Below are 22,934 nucleotides of genomic sequence, written 5' to 3'. Positions count from 1 at the left end.
TGATTATCTGCAAAATCCTAGCAAAAGGGTGAATGATATGGTTCGGATGATGGTTTTGATCTATGGAACCATATCACCGGATTGTTATAGAAGTTGAGAAGTTTTTCACCCAAGTTTGCATCAAGAGGTTCAAACAAGCAATGGCCGATATAGAATTATCGCCCTAAGCATGAACATGGCCGATATATATTTATCGCCCTAAGCACATATAAATGGCCGATGGAGTGTTGACATCGTCCTTATAGCCAACACGGTACAAATTATTTTTCGGCACGCTAGCTTTGCCGAAAAACACGGAGGCATGTGTTGACGCTCAAAAGTGGCACATTTATAAAGAGTGGCTTGACGCTATGTCAAGATTAATTCAAACTTACTATTGAAAGTCGCCGTGGTATAGCTCTATTCGAGAAGATCAAGATGGATTTGAAGATGGTCTAAAATGGAGATCGGATGCAAAAGTTATGACAAGTTCGGAGATGCGCATATTGACATCAGATTATAAAATGGCCATATACTCGATTGAGATGGCCTCTGATGGAAAATGTTTCAACATGAAAGTTGTGTGTCTCGTCGAATCGGTTGATTTTGATATAAAAATCATCTTAATCCAAGGTCGTATGCAACCTGTGGAGGCAAAACAAGGTCAGAAACAGAAGCTGCAGAGTCATTTCAGACCGACCGAGTTGATTGACTCGGTGAGACCGAGTTGATCCGGAAAATTACAGAAAGTTACAGAAAGTTGGCAACGCTCACTCGGTGGGACCGAAACAAACTAATCGGTGAGACCGAGTTGATCTGGGAAATTACGGAAATTTACAGAGAGTTGGCCACGTTCACTCGGTGGGACCGAAGCAAACCAATCGGTGAGACCGAGTTGATCCGGAAAATTGCCAAAGATTCCTGTCCGGGTTAGGTTAGGGTTTTTGACGTTTTGGATGGACTTTTTAGTCCTTTTCTTGTACGGGAAGTTCAGCCGCCTCATAAATAGATGAGAGGTGACGGCCGATTGAACAACACACAATCAAACATATCAATCTATCATCTTTTATCTTTACCTTTATCTCCCTCCCTTGTTCTTCTTCTTCCTCGTTCTTCGTTCGTTCTTCTTGTTGCAGGGCGACGAACCTCGAGGCCCTAGGGGCGATCAGGTCGACCTAGGGCAGCCCATAGCCACCGCGCGCCCTGACGGGGTCCCTCCCGGGCGTGTGGGGTTTCGGGTCCTCAAAAGCACCCGCCGGATTGCCTGCGTACCGCGCTTCCGGTCGGGTCTCCTTCGACGTGAGCTGCGGTGCATCACCCCCGGCGTCGAGGATACACGGTGACGTGTTCGCGTGCGAACAATTATTAAATGAAAATCATAGTTGAAACAGTGTATGGGAGACTTGACAGAGAGTAATGTTTCCATAGAAACTTGAGCGACTTCAGCAATCATCAAACTAAGTTTATTGCTTCATGAAACAAAACACTTACACATACATCTAATTAGTGTCCTGCAGCACACTTATTTTGTTGTCGGAGCAAGAAGCTGACTCAATTGATGATTATTCAAGGAAGGGGTAGTCGGTGTAGCCGACGACAGGGTCTGAGGTGTAGAAGGTCGTTCTGTCATACTTGTTCAGTTCTGCGCCGACCTCAAACCGCTTTGGCAGGTCCGGGTTCGCCAGGAATAGCCGCCCAAAGGCCACTAGGTCAGTGTATCCCTCGGTGACCACCTTGCCCCCTTCCTCACGGTCATATCCACCATTGGCGATGAAGGTCCCTTTGAATGCTTCTCTATAAGGTAGCAACCGCTTCGGCACCACTCTCCGTCCATCCACAATGGCCATCCTCGGCTCAATCATGTGGATGTAGAGGATGTCATGGTCGTTGAGTTTGGTGGACATATAAAGTGCAAGGGAGTGGGGGTCAGAGTCATGGCAATCCATGTAGTCAGTGAATGGGGAGAGGCGGATGCCCACACGGCGGCCGCCGACCTCCTTGACGACAGCATCAACCACCTCGAGAGCGAAACGACACCGGTTTTCAAGGGTGCCACCATACTCATCTGCGCGGTCGTTGGCGCTATCCTTGAGGAACTGCTCGATGATGTACCCGTTTGCACCGTGTATCTCCACGCCGTCGAAACCTGCCACACCACACCATTCATGTAGGGGAGATCAGAGCACCATTCATGATACACGACCACTTTAGATATGACGGCAGTATCCAAGATACAAAATTTGGACATTCTAGTATGTATGTATTTACATGTTAGCGGATGACTTGTAAAATGGTTATTTGTTCTGAAATTACTACCTCCGTTTTACAACATAAGAGCGTTTTTTATCTAATGTCAAAAACGCTTTTATATTACAGAGAGGGAGTATTTTCGTTGGATGAACTAACGGTACTATTTCTGCAAAAAAAAGGTAAATTTATGTTTGTTGGTTGTCCAGGGAAGCAATGTTTGACCGAGCATTTCTGAGCAGAAAGCTGGCGTGTTAACGTCCTAATGTAGGTACGTACCCGCGTCGATGGCGTTCCTTGCGGCCTTCCTGAAGTCGTCGACGATGGCAGGTATCTCCTCAACCGTCAGCCTCCTCGGCGGCGAGAACTCCTCCCGATGCCCATCGAAGCTGATCTGCGGGCCCACCCCCTTCTCCGTGCTCGACAGCGGAGCGGCGCCGCCGGGCTGCAGCTCAAAGGTGGACACACGTCCGACGTGCCAGATCTGGCAGAAGAAGAGCGCGCCCTTGGCGTGCACTGCGGCCACGATGGGCTTCCACGCCTCGATGTGCTCCGTCGTCCAGATCCCCGGGGTATCGGTGTAGCCCTGCGCCGTGTCGGAGACCCCTGTGGCCTCGGCGATGAGCAGCCCGCCGGCAGTGGCGCGCTGGGAGTAGTACACGGCGGCGTGCGGCTGTGGCACGTTGCCGTAGGAGCGCTGCCTCGTCAACGGCGCCAACACCACCCTGCAGCATCAGCATGGTCGCCGGCCGGCCGTCGGTTCAGCCATGCATGATCCATGAGTGATCGAACATGTACAACATGTGGCTAACGGTTTCAGCGGATGGTTTAGGTACCTGTGGGCGAGGTCGAACTGGCCCATCTTGTACGGCGTCAGGAGAGGGATGGGCTCCATTGCTGATAGCTGAAGCTTTTCTTGATCAATTAATGGCAGAGGAGGAAGAAGAAGACTGCTGAGTGGTGTGGTAGTGAGTGGTGAGTAGTGGAGTTGACAGGACATTCATTTATAGATCATTGGTACGCAAATCATATATTATCATGTGATATGGTTATAGTAAACTAAGGTGATCCCGGCTGCTAATTGAGCCGACATACATCATGGGTGAGCTAAGCATGGAAGAAAAAGGCATCTTATTTTAGTTTTAGTCGTGCTATCACAGCTCATAAGCACGCATCAAGTTCTGTGTCTTTTGACTCCGCCAGAGACAGTGACCAATTATATGTACTCCTCCATCACTTTCTTCGCTCCCTATCTTTTGGGACGATGATGTGTATTGTTGCAAATAAAATCAAGCTTAACCTTTTATGATCATTATATTCCTAAGGAAAATCCCCGGTCCATTTTCTTGTATGCGAGAAAGGAAAATGAAAGGAACCATCCACAAGACTATATCCTCGCCCCTCTCGCTCTCCTCACTATCTACTTTCCCAGCCCTGGTCATCCACAAAACTAAGGTGGACCGCACCTCCATTGTTTTCTGCAAGGTTTTAGATTTCCATTTTGCATTGTACATGGCATGTGAAAGGAATAAGTCTCTCCTAGTCCCCGTCAATGGTGCTCACCATTGTACCGAAAGTCCTTCATTTAGGGGTGTGCGGTGAAAACGGCGACGAGAGAAGAAACGAAGCGTATATCCATGGTCAATGAAGCTTTCGTCAGTCGTCATTCCCGAGCATGGGCTGCACAACATTCATTCATTCTATGGTGCCATGTTGATCGTGGTGTCACTTGTTCGACTTTTGGAATCTTGATTGACATGTGGTATGCAATAAGCCACCTGAAAATTGTAAGTTGAAGTCACGCATTAGACCATGAAATGAATGTCGAGCAAGGCTTTCTTTCAAAACAAGAATTATATATACGCCGAAATGTTAGTTGGAGAGTCGAACTTGGATCGACAGGCTGCACGATCACATGACTAACCACTGAGCTCCGAGGAAGCCTCTCATTGCACGAGAGCACGATGCTTGTGCTTCGGATCAGAGAGAGCAGTGTCTTCCATGAGAAAAAAAAGATTCAGCAGCTTCATTTGATCCATTCCATGTTGCACTTGCATCAAAGTCCACTTGGCCCCTCCTCCTAAAAAAATCCACTTGGCCCCTGCTGTACTCAACACAATTGAATGCAGTCCTCAAAAGTCAAATTGCTTCCATTTGTTTATTCCCTCTTTGAAAACACTAAAAAAAGTTTCTACCTTTGTGATGTAGACCACAAAATGGTTGCGTGGCGATCCCACGGTTGCGCGGCGATCGGCTAAATTTTGGGCCGGTCGACCGGTGCCTAGTGGTCGCCAAAATGAAAGGAATTATCCACAAGACTACATCCTTGCCCGTCTCGCCCTCCTAACTACCTACTTTCTCAGCATTGGTAAGACGGTGTGGTCGCCCGCAACTCCTTTGGTGTTGTTTTTGCAGGGTTTTTGATTTTCTATTTGCATTGTACATGGCATGTCAAGGAATAAGTCCCTCCTAGTCCCTAATCAACAGTGCTCACCGTGGACCAAGGTCGATGAAGCTTTGGTCGGCCATACCCGAGCATGGGCTGCACAACATTCATTCTGTGGTGCAAATGCTGATAAAGGTGTCACTTGTTCGTCTTTTGGAGCCTTGATTGGCAGGCGGCATGCAATAAGCCAAGTAACAATTGTAAATCGAAAACATGTATTAGACCATGAAATAACTGCCGAACGAGGCTTTCTTTCAAAACGGGAGTTATATGTATGTCTGAATTTTGAGTTGAAGAGTTTAACTCGGGTCGACAGGCTACACAACCATGTGACTAACCACCGAGCTCCGAGCAAGGTTCTTATTGCACGAGAGCACGAGGCTTGTGCTTGGGATAGAGAGAGCACAAGCCTCGTGTATACACCCATGAGAAACAAAAAGATTCAACATCTTCCTTTGATGCATTCCATGTTGCACCAAAGTCCACTTGGCCCCTTATTCTTTGAAAAAAAGTACACTTGGCCCCTACTGTACTCAACACAACTGAATGCTGTCCACCAGACGCCTCAAAATTCCTCTTGTTCCATTTGTTTATTCTCTCATTGAAAACGCTAAAAAAGTTTGTACTTTTTTTAACACAGTATAGACGTAAGTGCTCGTATACACGTGCATACACTCACCCCTATGAACGCACACACACAAACCCTACCTCTATGAGCACCTCTGAAAGACTGAGCTAGCATATTATCTTGGAATTTACAAAGTCATCGTAGGCACCTCGTCGTCGACGGGAACTTCTCCTCCCACTGAATACGCATCGTCGGAAATTTTGAAATAATCTAGGAATAAATGCGAGTATCAGGATTTGAACCTTGATGGGCTGAGGATACCACAGTCCCTCTAACCATCCAATCACAAATTGGTTAGTTTGTACTCAATTTAAACTAAAACCACGACGAGTAATTTGGAACAAAGGGAGTGCAGGGGGGCTGCTGCTTTGGCGGAGGCAATACATCACGGCTTGCGTCAGTCAGTCACTCACTCAGTCAGTGCCTACCGATTCGACTGGCCAAGGGGCCAAGCTAAGCACAAAAGACATTTGTTCATGGTTGCAATCATCAGTGCATGCATCATAGCACGATGAAGATGAATAATAATCTGGTGATCTATATATACACTGCCTTCACATTGATCAGCAACGGAATCATCTCTGATCTCAGCTGCATACGTTGTCACTAGCTCAGTAGCTCACTGGTCACCCGCTCACTGGTCATGGCCGGAGAAGAAGGTGAGACGGGGGCGGCGGCGATCCCTCTGCTGACGCCGTACAGGGCGGGCAGCGGCGAGCTGGAGCTGGCGCACAGGGTGGTGCTGGCGCCGCTGACGAGGCAGCGGTCCCCGGGGAACCTCCCGCAGCCGCACGCCGCCGTCTACTACGCGCAGCGCGCGACGGCCGGCGGGATGCTCATCACGGAGGCCACAGGCGTGTCCGCCGCGGCGCAGGGCCACCGGCCCACCCCGGGCGTCTGGACGGACGAGCAGGTGGACGCGTGGCGGCCCGTCGTCGACGCCGTGCACGCCAAGGGCGCGGTCATCTTCTGCCAGCTCTGGCACGTCGGGCGCGTCGTGGGCAAGCTCCGGCCGGACGGGACGCCCGCTGGGACGCCGCGGGTGTCCAGCACCGGCAGGCCGATCGCCACTCCGCGGATGAACGACGGCGTCGAGGAGGAGTTCGCGACGCCCAGACGGCTGGATGTGGCGGAGATCGCCGGCGTCGTCGACGACTTCAGGAGGGCAGCAAGGAACGCCGTCGACGCCGGTACGTACGTACGAGCTCCGGTATCTGCTCGCCATTAACACTTCAAACACTCTGCTCTGTTTCGTGCCCTGCTCGTCGTGCCCAGCTTTAACTGCTCTGTTTTGTTCGTCGTGCTTTGCTCTAACTTCTCTACGTGTCTATGTCCATGGCGATTGGATTCTAGGGTTCGACGGCGTGGAGATCCATGGCGCGCACGGGTACCTCGTGGAGCAGTTCCTCAAGGACAGTGCCAACGACCGCGACGACGAGTATGGCGGCAGCCTCGAGAACCGGTGCCGCTTCGCGCTCGAGGTGGTCACCGCCGTGGCTAGGGAGATCGGCGGCCGCTGTGTGGGCGTCCGCCTCTCGCCCTTTGCCGACTACATGGACTGCCACGACTCCGACCCGCACGCCCTTGCGCTCCACATGGCCACCAAGCTCAATGGCGTCCCCGGCGGCATCCTCTACCTCCACATGGTGGAGCCAAGGATGGCACGCGCCGATGGTCGGCGGGTGGTACCGAAGAGGCTGCGGCCGTACCGGGAGGCGTTTGGCGGGACATTCATCGCTGCCGGCGGATACGACCGGGAGGAGGGGAATAAGGTGGTCGGAGAGGGGTACGCCGACCTAGTGGCATTTGGGCGGCTTTTCCTAGCCAACCCGGACCTTCCGAAGAGGTTTGAGTTCGACGCGAAGCTCAACGGGTACAACAGGGCCACCTTCTACACCTCCGACCCTGTTGTTGGCTACACCGACTATCCATTTTTGGGCTGACCGACTCATCGTTCACTGGTGGAGCTGAATATGTGTTTGACATTCCAGAAATAGTTTCAAGAACATTTTGAATATCTATGTGATTAGGTCTCTCAATGCGTCTACTTCACTAATATCAAATGTTCTATGGGTTTGTCGAAAACAAAATATTATATTGCTATTTGCTAGTGGTTCCCATAGAACATTTTGTAGAACTGCACTCCCCTAGAACAAAATACAATAGAACAAAATATAGCATTCCCACTTGCAGGCCTCCCCTTCTCACTCTCTGTCTCTCATACACACACCGCGGTGGGAATGCTATTTTAGGACAGTAGAACTGCACCTAATCTCCGCCCTCTCATGAATTGAACTGCACCTAATCACCGTTTGATTTCGTTCGATGGACATTCCTGATCATTTGATCTTCGTTTGATGCAGCATTTGGCACTAAATGTGCCACACATGCGCGGACAACGACCGTTCCGGGCCGCTACATGTCACGTGTCGTAGATGAGACCGGTGTAGTCGATGCCGAAGTCGAAGTAGAGGCGTGCGAAGGTTGACAGGCGACGGTGGGTGATGCAAACAGATTTTAGATCAAAAAACTAAAAAGAAAACACCAAACAAACGTTCGGCGCGAGAGAAAAATCCAGATCAATCAATCGGGAAAAAGACTCTCTAAGGTAGCCGATCAACATGATCGGCGAACAAACCCTCGGTACGGGTTGCGTGTCGCCCAGTGGAGATCATGGAGATCGACCTCCACGGGGGTGACGCGATGCGGAAGCGGGAATGACTAGGGTTTAGGATCGAGATAAGATTGATACCATGTAAGAGGATTAGAGAGGGATTGGTGATGTACTGCTTGAGCCTCGTAGGCGTATACATGACCATCTTGGAGTATAAGACAAGGTAGAAATCCTACGCTATCCTATTTCCTAACAATCACGATACTCATGGAGGTTATGCTACATGCAGTTTCTGGGATTAGGGAATGTAGTATCTGAAGCTACTCCATTTTTGTCACAACTATAGAAATGGTACTCCATTTACACATGTCTGATTTACCGAATCAGTCGAGCCAACTGTGTCAAGAATTAAATAACTTTTTGCAGGAATTAAATAACTATTTTCATACAATGAACATGCATTCCTGCATAATAATTTTGTGACCGCATGATTTAAGCCACTCCTCACCCTTAATTATTGTACTAGTTTATATGAAGCTAGCAATAGCAGTCCTACATGGTTTGTTTTTGGATGAAACACGATACACACACATACATCTAATAATCAATGGGCGGTAAAATTAAATGTTCGTCCATTGGTAATGAAGGTTCCCTTGAACGCCTCTCTGTATGGCAGTACCGCAGTAGCCGCTTCGGCACCATCCGCTGGCCGTCGATGATGGCCATCCTCGGCTCAACCATGTGGAGATAGAGGATGTTGTAGTCGTTGAGCTTGGCGGACATGTGGAGCGCGAGGGCATGCTGGTCGGAGTCGTGGCAGTCCATGTAGTCGGTGAAAGGGGAGAGCTTGGATTCTACGTCGGGGCGAGCAGTCCGATAATGATGGAGTTGTGAGGCAATGAGCATGAGGATGATTCACAACTCTTTCTGAAAAAGGTTGTGTGTACAAGTGTAATATGCATGTCTACACGAAGTGGAGAGCACAACAACCTGATGTGTGTAGATACATGTTGAACGGTGCATCATTAGTTGGATTTAGATTGAAGAAGAAAAAGAAGACGTGGAAATGCAATATGGTCCCATCTTTGAAAAACACTCCCTCCGTAAAAAAAGATAAGAGTGTTTAGTAGTGATCTAAACGGTTTTATATTTCTTTACAGTGGGAGTATGACATAGCAGATGTGTCATCTTGTTGATCGATAATTAACTAATTATATGTAAGATATATGATGTGATGTAATGACAGGCCTCTAGGTTGAAGGTTGAGATGTATTGAGGAACTTATGTATCAGTACTATTCTGTATTGAAACTATCATTTGTGTTTGCTATTTGTTATTATGTTTGCATAGTGATATATAATAGTTTATGAACGTATTGTGATTGCAATACTTGTGGTTAGCATTCTCTCCTGCACGGAGAACAGGAACCATCGTCAAGGCGATGTCTTTTATGCAGAAAAAATGGCCGAGGGCAACCGACTCTCACCAATTGCCATAGGGAAATGTTCCCTTTTAGAGGCACATCCGTAGACTAGAGACACTTAGCATGATGAATGGCAGAGGGCAGAACCAGACGCTCATATTCTTGTTTCATGGAGAAGCACCCCGATGCTTCAAGATCCTAAAATACAACGTCATAGTTGTTAAAGATTGCCGGGAGAAACTCTTTATGAAGCTACTCTTTTTTGTGAGACATGCGAAGCGAAGGTCCTAAGTGACCGATTCAATGTTGCTGAGGTTGTGCTTGAAGGTGGTGATGATTTGGTTCTCACGTAAAGCCTCATTAACGCGGATTTTGGGTTGTGAAGCAAGGACAAAGATGTCAAGAAATTTTTCATACAGAGGCGAATTACCCAGCCATTTGGCGAACCAGAACAACGTATACCGCCAATTACCCACTACAAACTTAGCACCTTAATTGAAGATCTCTTTGACTTTCACAACATTCCTCGGAGATGAGCTGCAAAAAAGGATGAATTGGGAAACTATTTGGCTTTAACGGTCCACTCCCACAACCCTATGGGGTGTTGTCAGAGCCTCCAACACTAGGAAATTTGTGAAATGAACCCACACAAAAAAGCCCTTTGCATCTCCTTCCCCAACGGCTAGGGGATGGGGAGCAACCCTAAGCTGCTGCCGACACCTTCCATCCCCCTCCCCCGACCCTTCCACCTCTCGCCGCAGCCGGAGGATGCCCACTAGCGAAGGTCAGGCCGGCCCCGAGGAAGGAAATGGCAGGGCACTTGTTCCTCGACGGCGAATTGCTTCCCTCCACCTCATGATCTGCCACAACTGTTGCTCTCCAGTCCTCTGACGCTCCCTTCGGACGTGGTGCAGCTCAGCCTCCACTGCTTGCCATGTCGGGCAGGACCACGTGCTACTACATGATTGCTCAAGCGCCGAAGTCGGCCTTGCCAGGGCCGTGCTGAGGCGTAAGCGGCTCTCTCAGCGGTGGCTACTCGTGAGGGTTGGGGTCGGTCACTCCCTTTCCCGCTGGTGGCCGCACCCGATCAGATTGACAAACGTGTCCCTCATGTATTTGATTTGGAAGGATATCTTTTACAAATCTTACTGTGGTGACACCAACTGACCAGTGGAGCTATATATTCTGGTGAACACCAAAGTCCTTGTGAGGGTTCTTCTCTCCATACCTGGTGGCCACTTTCGTCGCTCATACTGGTGAGGTTGCTGGATGCCGCTAGAAGGCTCCGCTGTGGGTTTTCACAGCTCTCGTTCTGGCCAGTTTGCTTTCGATGGTGAGATACAATCTATGGACAGTGGCTTGATGCAGAGCGTATAGTTGTGACACGGCAATGGTGGGATTCTTAGCCCAATGCATGTAGCTGCTGGGATCGTGAAAAAAATGGTGGATACAACAAATGATTGACTCTGATTGGTGGTGCTTCACGAGTATCAGGTCTCAAGCTCCGGGTGAAAACCCTATGTCTATGCCAAGTTGGTTATACCTAACAATGATGATGTTTTTGCGTCGTTAACTTGTTGAAGGCATTGATTGGATATGCTCGGACTTGTTCTTCATGGTGGAAACCAAGAATCCGACTTTTGGTGGTTCGTTCCGGTCACGGCGACGCTTGAGCATTGTTCCATTTCTAAAAGCGTTGTTGTTGAAGAACCACGTTTGTCCTTGTAGTGTCAAAGAGATGGTTGGTGCAGATATAGTAGTAGTAGTAGTTGTTGTTGTTGTTATTTGTCGTTCTCTGTTTAGTTTTGAGCCCTTCAGAATTTTTGTTCTTTTTCCTAGTTAAGAAATAGCTTTGAGTCGTATACAACTTTGCTATTCGTTCATGTATTTATTTGGGTGTGCGTTGATGTTGGCTGTTTGCATTCTAACGATGGAGATGTATGTTCACTGTGTTTGTACTTGCTTGATGTTTCCTTTCAAGTCAATAAAATTTACCCTATGTCCAATTATTATTTTCCTGAAATCAGTAGAAAGTAATACCAGGCTTCAACGACATTTTGACTTTTTGAATGCTAGAGCTAGTCAACACATACGGCTAGTTAAAGCTGCGGCAAGAACGTGCGTTGGTTTCGATTCACAGGAAAGGTAACATGCGGTACCCACTCTCCAATATTGGCCTGCATCCATCTGGCCGCACGCAATTGTCAGCGTACGCCATGGCGCTACCGGATCACCAATGCCTCCTCCTCCTCGTCGCCGCCATGCTGGTGTTCTCTGCGGCCGGCAGCTCCAAGGACATCACCGGGGGATACTTTGAGTACGACTGCCCCGTGAACACAGGGCCGTCCATCACCGGAGGCACCGTGTTCGATGATGACCTGAGGTCGCTCATGGCGGCCCTCCCGTCCGCGGCCGCGCCAACGGGCATCCCCTCCCTCCGGGCTGGCCGTGGTCGTGCGTTCGCCATGGCCCGAGGACTATGCTTCGGGGACTTGGCGCCGCCGGAGTCCTACCGCGACTGTCCGTCCCAGTCCGCGGGGATAGTCCTCGACGCCTGCGACGGCAACCGGAGCGCCGCCATGTGGACCGACGGGTGCTTCCTGGCCTACACCGACGGCAACGCCACAGCCTCAAAGGCCAACGACGTCTTCTACGGAGCGTCCTCTTCGTCCAATGACGTCTCCTGCGACGCGGAGGAGGTCGTCCCCCTGGCCCGGTCCCTGGTAACTCGATTACATGATGAATCTCATCCAACTCCTCACCGACCAACGAGTCTACGAAAAAATTACTCATTCTCGATGGGGAGCATCATGAAATTGGCGATGAAGATAGGTTGGTGATGACGAAGATCGAAGATCCCCTCTCCGGAGCCCAAAACGGACTCCAGATCTGCCCTCCCGAGAAAAAACAGGGCTTGGCGGCGGCTCCGTCTCGTGGATCACGATAATTCTTTCTCCCTGATTTTTTCTTCTGAAAATATATGATTTTATAGTTTCAGAGGGGTCATCAGCGGGGTCACCAGGTGGGTACAACCCACCTGGGCACGCCATGAGAGGGGCGCGCTCTGGTGGGTTGTGCCCACCCAGGGGCCTCTCTCCGGCGGGTCTTGGCTCCAGACATTCTTATTATTGGTATAAAAAATTCTCAAAAAGTTCCGTTTTATTTCGAGAACTTTTATTTCTGCACAAAATAACACCATGGTAGTTCTGCTGAAAACAACGTCAGTCCGGAGTTAGTTTTATTTAAATCATGCAAATTAAAGTCCAAAACAAAAAGAAAAGCGTGAGAAAAAATAGATACGTTGGAAACGTATCAGTCAAGAACTACTTCAAGTGACAAAAGGTTAGCAGAACGAAGAGGTGGGAAAAAATTCCCCAGTTCGGAGAATAGGAGAACCAATCGTGCCCCCGGCTCAAGGTGTCTAGCGACATCGTCGCAAATCTGCCGCAGATGCTACCCGGTACCAATCCTGGTGATTACCTGCCTGACGATGTACATTTTGATACAATGAAGGTGGACGAATTCAAATACCAGTACGGGAAGCATCTCGTCAAAGATGGAAGTCCTCCTCTAACAATGATGATGTGAAGATTCCATCGATGGTACATGAAAACCTGCAGCGAGTCTGGGAAGGATGCTTTGTCGATGAGAATTAAAGAGGACCACGACTTCATTGGACAAGAATTGTTAACTGTTGATTTTGACGAGTTTTTCCAGTTCTACAATCTAAAGGCCCTCGACAAATCACTCGTGGCTTGCTACTGTCTATAAGTACTACTTTCTGTAATTAAGTCTCTCTCTCTCTATCTCTCTCTCTCTATATATATCTATATATATAGCTCAGCTCTTTCATTGCATGTATATATAATTATCTTCACTATATTATGCAGATTGAAGATCGTCGAATGCAGAAAAACACAAATCTATGACATTGGATTCATTAACCCAAATATCATACATGAATGGACGGTTAAAAGGAATGTCTCAAAAAGGGAGGACAACTTGCTCAAATTGTTGCTCAATAATCAAAGCAAAGATAAAATATTCTTTCCTTACAACTTCAAGTGAGTGTTATTGTCTTGTGCACATTCGGTTTCCCATATTACTCAAGGTTATAGTAATGTAACTGATGAGTTATGCATGCGTGCGCAACTATCACTTTATTCTGCTAAAGGTTAAGCTTGAGCAGGGACTAGTAACCGTATTAGACTCGAGACGAAAAGATCCCCAGGAGTATGCGAAGATGATTGAGATGCTTCAGAAGTAGGTTCAATCGATCATTATCGCACCATATCGGCAACTTTGTTCGTTTCCTGATATCAAGTAATTATTTTCTTTGTCTGGCAGGGTTTGAAAAGAGTTCACTGCAATTTCTCCGGGACTGCTGACCGAGATGAAATTTAAACATCCGAAAGTAAGTACTACTACCTAGTTCCGCACATCTCCCATTGATTCTAGCTAGTTTCATCAATACCATTTAGCATGCTTTCTTATCAGTTTGATTGACCTATATTTCTCGTAAAGTACTTGTGGCAGGAAGTCGGGAATGATTTCTGTGGATACTACGTTTGCGAGTTCATCTACAACGAGACGACTAAGAATAAGCTGGGCTACTCTGAAAAACAATATGAAGTGCGTAAGCAAAATTATTCATAATTTCATTTTATTACCATCATTTGTGTTGAGTTTCATTCATACACATGTATTGACCCTCTTCTTCGATTTAGATCTAGCAGATGCGGGATGATCTCCTACCACAAGATCGCATAAAAGCAATTCAATAGGAAATCGCGGGATTCTTTATTGACCAGGTCATCAATAAAGCCAGAGAATACCATGTGGATCTTGACTTCAGATGTTAGGGATTGTAAGAGATCTTATATTGTATATATGTAGCTAGTAGCGTCGGATAGATATACGAAAACTTGTTGTTCGATCAATCTCTCGGAGAAGGAGGAGGTCGATCACTTCTCTCTGTATATATTCATGATGATGTTGTGTACTTAATAGCTAGCGTGTCGCGAGTTCTCTCTATACATATAGTACGTAGCGTTGACCAAGCACGGAGATAAGAGAGGTCACTTCTCTCTATTAGCTAGCTAACACAATATTTCTACTAGTGTATTATGGCCATCGGTGATGCACATATGGCAGTATAGTCGGGGTGGCTTTAGAAATGCCATAATAGGCATGTATGATGAACTTTTTGGGGGAAGATATTTAGGCTTATGTGTAGGAGATCGAGAGAAAGAATTCCACATATTTCAATGTATCAGTGAAGTATGCACTAAGTATCAATGTAAGGCAAGAAAATTAGGAGTACCGAAAATGCTAGCAAAAGAATGAAATGGAATATCAAAGCTCAGGGCATGTACCTAGTATTTAATTAATTAAAATGGCATGATATGTCTAGAGTCAAGCATCACATAGAACACCAAGCCACATATATATTCCTAGGGGGCACTTTGGTAGAAGTTAACCATCTTGACACCCCGGCCACACAAAATTCATCCGCTGTAAGGAGTCACCATGTAACAATAGCAATGCCACTCTAGGTGAAATCAAGACAACTGAAGCAAAGCAAGAGTACATATGTAACACCAAGCAACTTCAGATAAACAATTACCTCTCTTTTTTTGCGAATCCAATTACCTCTCAAACTGCAAGTAAAAAACTATTAACCCACGTAAAGCACAGACGGGAGACGCTAATTTTGACAAATCTAAAATTCTTTGCTATAATTGTTACTCAAGAGTTAATTATAATTTTTAAACATGATGTAACTTAATGAAACAACCAAAAATCATAGAAATTTGCCTAGCAGATTGTACATAATGTATTGAAATACCTAGAGATTTCAAATTGATGCAGAGGCAACTTGGTAGCAGTTGGTAAATTTGTTTCAAACATAATATTATGAGTTTGTATTTAACATGTGTTATTATCAAGTTATAGTAGGTTTCTTCCTATTCTAAACTGCATCACTTTGTTACATAGATTTTTACACAAATGTCTAAAATGTTTATAAACTAGACTCTCAATTCAAAAGATAAAATAGATGCAAACTTGGAAACCATATGAAAAGACATGGGCAGGTACCGGGTAATTAATCTCTGCCACAGCCCACAAAGCTACTCCCTCCTTCCATCTATATAAGGCCTAATGCGTTTTTCAAGACGGCCTTTGACTATTGACAAGATTAATAGTACATGACATGCATAATGTGAAAATTATATCATTGAAATCTCCTTTCACATACGAATTTGACGACATGCTTTGTGTAAGTTGTATGTCATATATTGTTGCTCTAACATTTGGTCAAAGTTAGTCTCGAAAAACGCATTAAGCCCTATAGAGATGGAAGGAGAGAGTAGCTATATTGGAAAAGTTTGTGTGCATTGATGGAGGAAGTGGGGACACATATGCATGTAACCAAATCTCCAACTAGATGAACGGCTGCACCATGCATGTATATCCCCATGCATGGTAGATATGTTTTTCTCCAGTTTTTCCAACATCATCCTAGAAAATGCAACGTCATTCTGAAAAAACTGTCATCGCACATATGTTAAAAATGCCATGAAAATCGTTCGAAATGCCACCCGTTCTTGACGAACGAACGTTCGTGAGATATGAGGTCCAAAACTTATGCCAGGCACAGTTCATGTCCCTGACTAATTTTGAGCTAGAGCGTTTGCGTGAGGCTTTGAGTGCTAGAGCTAGTCAAACATATACGGCCGGCCAGGTTGCGTGAGATTTTGCTGCTGCCTGGCTTGAACGTGAGTTCGATTCGATTCGATCCCCCGGAAAGGTTCCGTACATCAGACTGAACGACCCACTCCAGCACTTAACTCCCTCCGTATAGCTTCTGGCAAGCGCCATTGTCAACGCCATGGCGCTACCGGATCGTCAATGGTTCTTCCTCCTCGTCCTCGTCGTTGCCGTGATGGCGTTCTGTGCAGCCGGCGCCTCCAAAGACATCACCGGGGGATACTTTCAGTACGACTGCCCGTTGAACACAAGGCCGTTCATCACCAGAGGCACCGCGTTCGGTGACAACCTGAGGTCGCTCATGGCGGCCCTTGTTGGAAAAAATTGCGGTCTACCCTTTAATTTCTCTGTGCTTATCCGTGGTCCCGCTCATAGTTCGCATATCTAAGGTTAGGAGGTAGGGACCTTCTTATACTGTCTTTTCAACTAGTTTTCCGGATAGAGTCCAGATCAAATTACCAACTACGATCATATTTTTCTGTTAACGGATTCTACCCGTTATGTCCCCGAAGCACGCGCTTGTGAGCAATGCGCCATAATAGAGTGTAAATTCCTCTAATTATGTAGATCAACATTAGGGCTGTAACCTAACTATACGATCTAGCTCCTTCCAATCATCAGTGTACCCGTGTAGTCCTTCCAATATAAATAGTATATTGTATTTCACTGATAATCGTCCAGCTTCCTTAAGCATATATTACTTAAGTACATTCCAACAAGTGATAATTCCATGATAATCATGTAAAGTAATTCCATGCATAAATACATGTATAATTCCATAATGAGGTATTCTGAATATTAACAATTTCAAGTAATTTGAATATAGTTATAGGACACATAATTTGAATATAGTTGTAGGACACATATCACGATGGGGAAAGTAGCTCCATGCTATTTACGTATTAAATTGGCATATTTCTGAAGTGTACTTCCCCCACCAATCAGTGGATATTTCTTAATCAACTGATTTTCCACTTCAGTACAACAATTGAACATCACAATAAAACCTTCCGACTTGTATAGTGAAAAGTAAACATATAACCATATAAAGTGCAATCATAGATGAGCGGAATGAAATAAACAATCCTACCTCTAGTGGGAGTGGAAAACAAGAACTATGAGTATATATAAAAGAATGATGTGAAGCTTTTTATCCCCTTCCACCTTCAGAAAAGGTGTGCAAATCAAATACCCATTAGATACATGCTTCAGAAAACCAAATTACTCCCACTAAAGTTTTGAATTCCAGAACTAGTGACCAAGTCGTCCATGACAAAATTAATAAATTCTAAGCATGTGTTCCTATTATCAGCATTCCTCTCTATGGAGTTACCTTCCCCAAATAACAATTCAGGTTTCTAACTTCCAATGAACCATCAAGAAAGAATAAACCATTGTGTGAAATTCTGTAATGCACTAATTTTATCATTGAGCAATATTTTCACTCCTCCTTTTCCAAATAGTATTTCATAAACAATGGGTTTCAAGATAGAACCATAAATCAAACCCCTTCTTACTAAAGTTGCACAGAATGTCCTATAACAAAAATACTTTTCCTCCACAAGGGAGTTTCATGGCAAAATTTCCAATTCCAAATTGTATAAGATTTAGCAGCAATGATGAAACACGTAAATATGGATAATTTCCTTTGGCACTATCAGCATGTCAATAAAATTGCTATTGTATTCCAGCAACAAGACATAGCCTAAATCCATTTATACTTGAAAAAATAGCACCAAATAAATAAATATAGTGCAAATATTATCATTAGGCATACCGGCAAATGAAGAGCAAATTTCCTCGTCCTTGGAGTAACTCACATCTTCCTCCATAAACAAGTGATGCAATTATAATATGTACTTCTCTGAAATCCCTTTCCAGGTTATGCGTAAGTTTCCGCAGAATAATTCAACCATTTGCTCAACTTCTTCCAAGGAGTAGACGTATTTTCCTTGTTATGACATACATGCAGTAGATTAGCAAACCATTAATGAGTGATGTAATAAAATATAATAATTGTGAGATAAGCTGGAAGCGTATGCATCAAGCAGGGACGCGGTGCGTGTTATATAGGCACAAAGGCCGGAGAGATATACATCAGGAGGAGTTAGGATCGGTCTGCTCTTATCTACAGATTAAACAGAAAGGAGAGAGATCAATCCTAACGTCCTAACCATACAGAATCACGCACGCACGCCCTACCAACTTGCTACACACGGTTTATACATGTACCCTGTATTATACAGAGAATACAATGTCTAACACCCCTCCTCAATCACAACTATCCAAGTTGAGATTGCGGCGAAAAACTTCTAACTGCTTAGCTGTCAAAGGTTTCGTAAACCGATCTGCCACTTGATCACCTGTAGGTATGGACCTGATATTCAACAATTTGTTTGCCACTCTCTCTCGAACAAAGTGATAATCTATCTCAATGTGTTTCGTTCGAGCATGAAAGATAGGATTGGCAGACAGATAAGTAGCACCAAGATTATCACACCAAAGGGAAGCTGCTCGTGGATGATGCACACCCAATTCTGTCAAGAGAGTCTGAACCCAAATAATTTCTGCAGTGGCATTAGCTAGTGCTTTATATTCAGCCTCTGTACTAGAACGAGACACGGTAGCCTGCTTGCGAGCAATCCATGACACCAAGTTGCTGCCAAGAAACACTGCAAAACCACCTGTGGATCTCCTATCATCTGGACAACCCGCCCAATCTGCATCGAAAAAAGCACTAACCAACATAGAGTCTGACTTGCCAATTCTGAGACCATGAGTCATGGTTCCTTGCAAATAGCGAAGAATACGCTTTACCAGTGACCAATGTACATTTGTGGGAGCATGTAAAAACTGACAAACTTTGTTGACGGAGAAAGAGATATCAGGCCGAGTTAAAGTCAAGTATTGCAAAGCACCAACAATGCTTCTGTATTTGGTAGATTCCTCTCCTCCAAGAGGCTCACCATCATAAAGATAATTTTTCGGATGTTGGCAGTGGGGTGGGTACAGGTTTACAACCCTTCATGCCCACACGTTTAATCAAGTCGAGCAAATACTTGCCTTGTGACAAAATAATTCCATCTCGGGAAGGGGTTACCTCAATGCCAAGAAAGTAGTGTAAATCATCTAGATCTTTAAGGGCAAAGTCCTTGCGCAGATCTTTCAAAAGAGCTTCAACGGCTTGAGCTGAGGAACTAGTGACAATCATATCATCAACATAGATAAGCATAAAAATGGTGACCCCATGCTGAGAATAAAAGAATAACGAGGTGTCTGCCTTTGAAGGATGAAAGCCAAGAGACTTAAGTTTGGATGACAAACGTGAATACCATGCTCGAGGTGCTTGTTTCAGGCCATACAATGCTTTGTCAAGTTTGCAAATAAAGTGAGGTGACCGTGGATCTTTATATCCAGGAGGTTGTCTCATAAAGATGTCCTCTTCCAGAACACCATGTAAGAACGCGTTCTTTACATCTAACTGCCGCATGCACCAATTGCGAGAGACAGCTACAGACAAAATTAAGCGGATGGTGGCAGCTTTGACAACCGGACTAAAGGTATCCTCATAATCAATGCCATAACGTTGCTTGAATCCTTTTTCAACTAAACGTGCCTTGTATCTATCAATTGTACCATCAGACTTGCGTTTTACCTTATACACCCAATTACAGTCGATGATATTGTTTCCTTTACTTGGAGGAACCAAATGCCAAGTTTTATTTTCCAAAAGTGCGCCAAATTCTTCATTCATGGCAGCTTTCCACTTGGGATCACCAAGCGCCTCCTTCAGATTTTCCGGTTCACCTGTAGCACAGAAAGAACTCCAACGAATGCAACCATCTTTATAAACTTTGGGTTGAAAAATACCACTTTATGACCGTGTCTGAGCACGAGTGGGAGGAGGAGCTGCTGGAGCCGGTTGCATGCGCTCACAAATACGGTGCACCATAGGAGAGTCAGATGAAACAGCACCATCTGAAACAGCAGCATCCGCATGCAAATCGGAGACATGCAGCGAATCAAGAGGTGCCAAGCGGTTGTCCAAGGAATCAGCAACCGTAGCAGGAGACGCGTCGTGGGAGGCAGCTGCGTTAGAAAACAGTGCAGGACCAATGGAGGAAGCGGCCGCATCATGGAGAGCCCGGGTGGGAGACCGCGCGGGGTCCGCAGCTGCATGCGAGCCGGGTTGGTGCGCCGATCCCGTGGCGGATCCGCCCGACCCAGGCGCTGCAGTCGGCGATCCCGAGGAGGACGGCGCAGGCGAATCAGTAGCAAAACCCGTGCCGCTCGGATCTTCTGCGGCCGCCGACTCTGCATCACTGTTGGCCTGCATAAAATCATAATTTGTTGTGCTGTTTTCTCCTGATTCCTGCACACTATTAGCAGAGTTGGAATCAAAAGTATTGGAAATTGACATGTGATCATTCTGAACTTCTGTACGGCCATGAAGACTGGAGGAATTCAAAAGTGTGGGTGGAAGAAGAATGAGCTCTGCACGAAGTTGGGCACCGGCGTTGGGATGCAAGGCAGCAAAAGGAAAAATGTGCTCATCAAAGATAACATCACGAGAAATATAAACTCGTCCAGTGGAGACATCAAGACATTTATATCCTTTGTGAAGAGCACTATAGCCAAGAAATACACACTGCTTAGACCGATACTCAAGTTTATGTTTGTTGAAAGGTCGCAAATTCGGCCATACGGCACACCCATAGATGCGAAGAAAATTGTAATTGGGTGGAGTGCCAAAAAGTCGTTCTAATGGAGTTTGATTGTGGATGACACGACTAGGGACACGATTGATGAGATAGACCGCCGTAAGAAACGCCTCATCCCAGAATTTTAGCGGCATAGATGCATGAGCTAAAAGAGAAAGGCCAACTTCAACAATGTGTCGATGTTGCGTTCGGCCGAACCATTCTGTTGGTGTGCATGGGGGCATGATACATGATGGGTGATTCCAAGTCGCTCAAAAAACTGATTCAACTTTTGATATTCACCCCCCCCCCCCCAGTCCGTTTGCATGGCAATAATTTTACGATCAAACAAACATTCAACAAGTGCTTGAAAAAGATGAAATTTCTGAAACACATCGGATTTATTTTTGATAAGATAAAGCTAACTAAACTTGCTGAAATCATCTATGAAGCTGACATAGTATTTTTGTTTGCCAACAGAAAGAGGCCCGGGGCCCCATACATCCGAAAAAATGAGCTCTAAAGGAGCTTGAGACACACTAGTTGAACGAGAGTACGGTAACTGATGGCTCTTAGCCATTTGACATGCATCACAAACTAGATGATGATCTACTTTATTTGACATTTGAAGATTATTATCACGAAGAATTTTCTGCACCACCGGAAGTGATGGATGACCGAGGCGCCTATGCCACCTAGAAGTAGATGGCTTGGTTACTCCAAGAATTTGTCGTCCATGAGCAGCCGGTTGGCCAGCAACTGGGTACAACCCACCCTTACTCGGACCGTGAAGAATTGTGCCCCCCGTTGCCTGATCGTGAACAGAAAAGAATTCCGGGTAAACAACAAGATAGGCATCATTATCTTTAGTGGGTTGGTAACCAGAAATAAGACTTTGGGAGTGTGGAACATGAAGGATGTTGTTCAACTTTAAAGATTTGTGTGGAGTAGGGAGAAATGAATGACCAACATGCTTAATTTCCATGCCTTGACCACTTGCAGTGTGGATTTGTTCCGATCCGGTGTAGCGGTCACGAACAGCAAGCTTTTCTAACTCGCCGGTCACATGATCAGTGGCTCCGGTGTCGAGATACCAATTGGTATCGACGCCATAGGAGGCAGCAGCAGCGTTGGCAGATTTCTTGCCGCCGCCGCCGTTGCCACTACCGCCGCCTTGTCGCTTGGGAGGGGGGTTGAAGGTCTTGTCAAAATCGTTTGTAGCAGCGCCATGCAGCATGCCTTTCACGTTTGCAAATCTGACACTTCTCAGCACCCCCTCCTCCTGAAGATTGGATGACACCATTGTTGGAGAAGTTTTTGGAGGTGTCGCCCCCACCATAGCTGCCACCAGTAGGACGGCCAGAGTTGTTGCGGGGGCCGCCCTTGGAGGCAAGGTTGATGGAGTAGCTGTTGCTGTTGCCGCCGTTCTGCGCGTTGAGGCGCGCCTCTGCTGTGATCAGCAGCGAGTAGAGCTCCGTGAGACCGATCTGCTGATCAGTCCCGGTGCGGGTGGAGAGAGCTGCGACGTACGGGTTGTAATCCGAGTCCAGCCCCTGCAAGATGTAGGAGACTAGATCATCATCGTCGACAGGTTTCCCGGCCGCCGCCAGTTCGTCGGCGAAGCCCTTCATCTTGGAGAAGAAGAGGGCAGCGGACGAGTCTCCTTTCTTCGTGTTGCCGAGTTGTCCACGAAGCTGGATGTGACGCGCCCTGGATTGGGACGCGAACATCTGTATGATGGCCGCCCAGACTCCTGCAGAGGAAGTGATCGAGTGCACCTGAAGGAGAACCTCCTGTGACAGAGAGGCAAGGAGAAAAGTGAGGACCTGCTGGTCCTGCGTGTACCAAACAGCATGATCAGGATTCGGAGCAGATGAGAGCTCCTTCTTCCCGGAGACATCCTGCTCCGAGACCAAAACGGCGGGCAGCTCGACCGTGGTGCCATCTAAGTAGCCCATCAGCCCAGCGGCGCGCACGTGTGGGAGGACCTGGGCCTTCCACACCAAAAAATTGTCCCTAGCTAGCTTCTCTGTGATGGTGTGTCCTAGCGCAGCAAGGGAGGAAGCCATGGCAGAGCTTGAGGAGGAAGATGACATAGATGTGGAAGAGGTAGGCTCTAATACCAT

The 22,934-nt window shown here is 46.4% G+C and overlaps 2 protein-coding genes and 1 pseudogene across 2 annotated transcripts; 1 reads left to right on the top strand and 2 right to left on the bottom strand.

Moving 5' to 3' along the window:
- Positions 1-1,420: 1,420 nt before the first annotated feature.
- On the bottom strand, positions 1,421-3,241 carry LOC125535507 (putative 12-oxophytodienoate reductase 5). The gene is made up of 3 exons (XM_048698603.2): positions 3,063-3,241; positions 2,506-2,951; positions 1,421-2,125 (listed from the first exon to the last, which is right to left on the bottom strand). The coding sequence occupies exons 1-3, from the start codon at positions 3,224-3,226 to the stop codon at positions 1,542-1,544; spliced, it is 1,194 nt and encodes a 397-aa protein (XP_048554560.2). The 5' UTR covers positions 3,227-3,241; the 3' UTR covers positions 1,421-1,541.
- A 2,509-nt stretch (positions 3,242-5,750) lies between these two features.
- On the top strand, positions 5,751-7,416 carry LOC125535421 (12-oxophytodienoate reductase 1). The gene is made up of 2 exons (XM_048698502.2): positions 5,751-6,490; positions 6,654-7,416. Exons 1-2 carry the CDS (start codon positions 5,944-5,946, stop codon positions 7,241-7,243), a joined length of 1,137 nt encoding a protein of 378 aa, XP_048554459.2. The 5' UTR covers positions 5,751-5,943; the 3' UTR covers positions 7,244-7,416.
- A 7,472-nt stretch (positions 7,417-14,888) lies between these two features.
- LOC147988377 (uncharacterized) lies at positions 14,889-22,934 on the bottom strand (annotated as a pseudogene).

The sequence above is a fragment of the Triticum urartu genome, chromosome 1A, assembly GCF_056163025.1.
Source record: "Triticum urartu cultivar PI428250 chromosome 1A, HENAU_Tu73, whole genome shotgun sequence".
NCBI classification, from domain to species: domain Eukaryota; kingdom Viridiplantae; phylum Streptophyta; class Magnoliopsida; order Poales; family Poaceae; genus Triticum; species Triticum urartu.
The sequence above is the reverse complement of the archived record's forward strand: the minus strand, read 5'-3'. Positions and strand labels throughout refer to the sequence as shown.

What these genes read in the sequence shown, in the direction of transcription:
- LOC125535507 (XM_048698603.2), bottom strand. Translation starts at nt 3,226, where the DNA reads ATGTCCTGTCAACTCCACTACTCACCACTCACTACCACACCACTCAGC. An exon ending in CAGTTCGACCTCGCCCACAG is followed by an intron (nt 2,952 to 3,062) that starts GTACCTAAACCA and finishes CTGATGCTGCAG; the next exon opens with GGTGGTGTTGGCGCCGTTGA. An exon ending in AAGGAACGCCATCGACGCGG is followed by an intron (nt 2,126 to 2,505) that starts GTACGTACCTAC and finishes GTGGTGTGGCAG; the next exon opens with GTTTCGACGGCGTGGAGATA.
- LOC125535421 (XM_048698502.2), top strand. Translation starts at nt 5,944, where the DNA reads ATGGCCGGAGAAGAAGGTGAGACGGGGGCGGCGGCGATCCCTCTGCTG. An exon ending in AAGGAACGCCGTCGACGCCG is followed by an intron (nt 6,491 to 6,653) that starts GTACGTACGTAC and finishes ATTGGATTCTAG; the next exon opens with GGTTCGACGGCGTGGAGATC.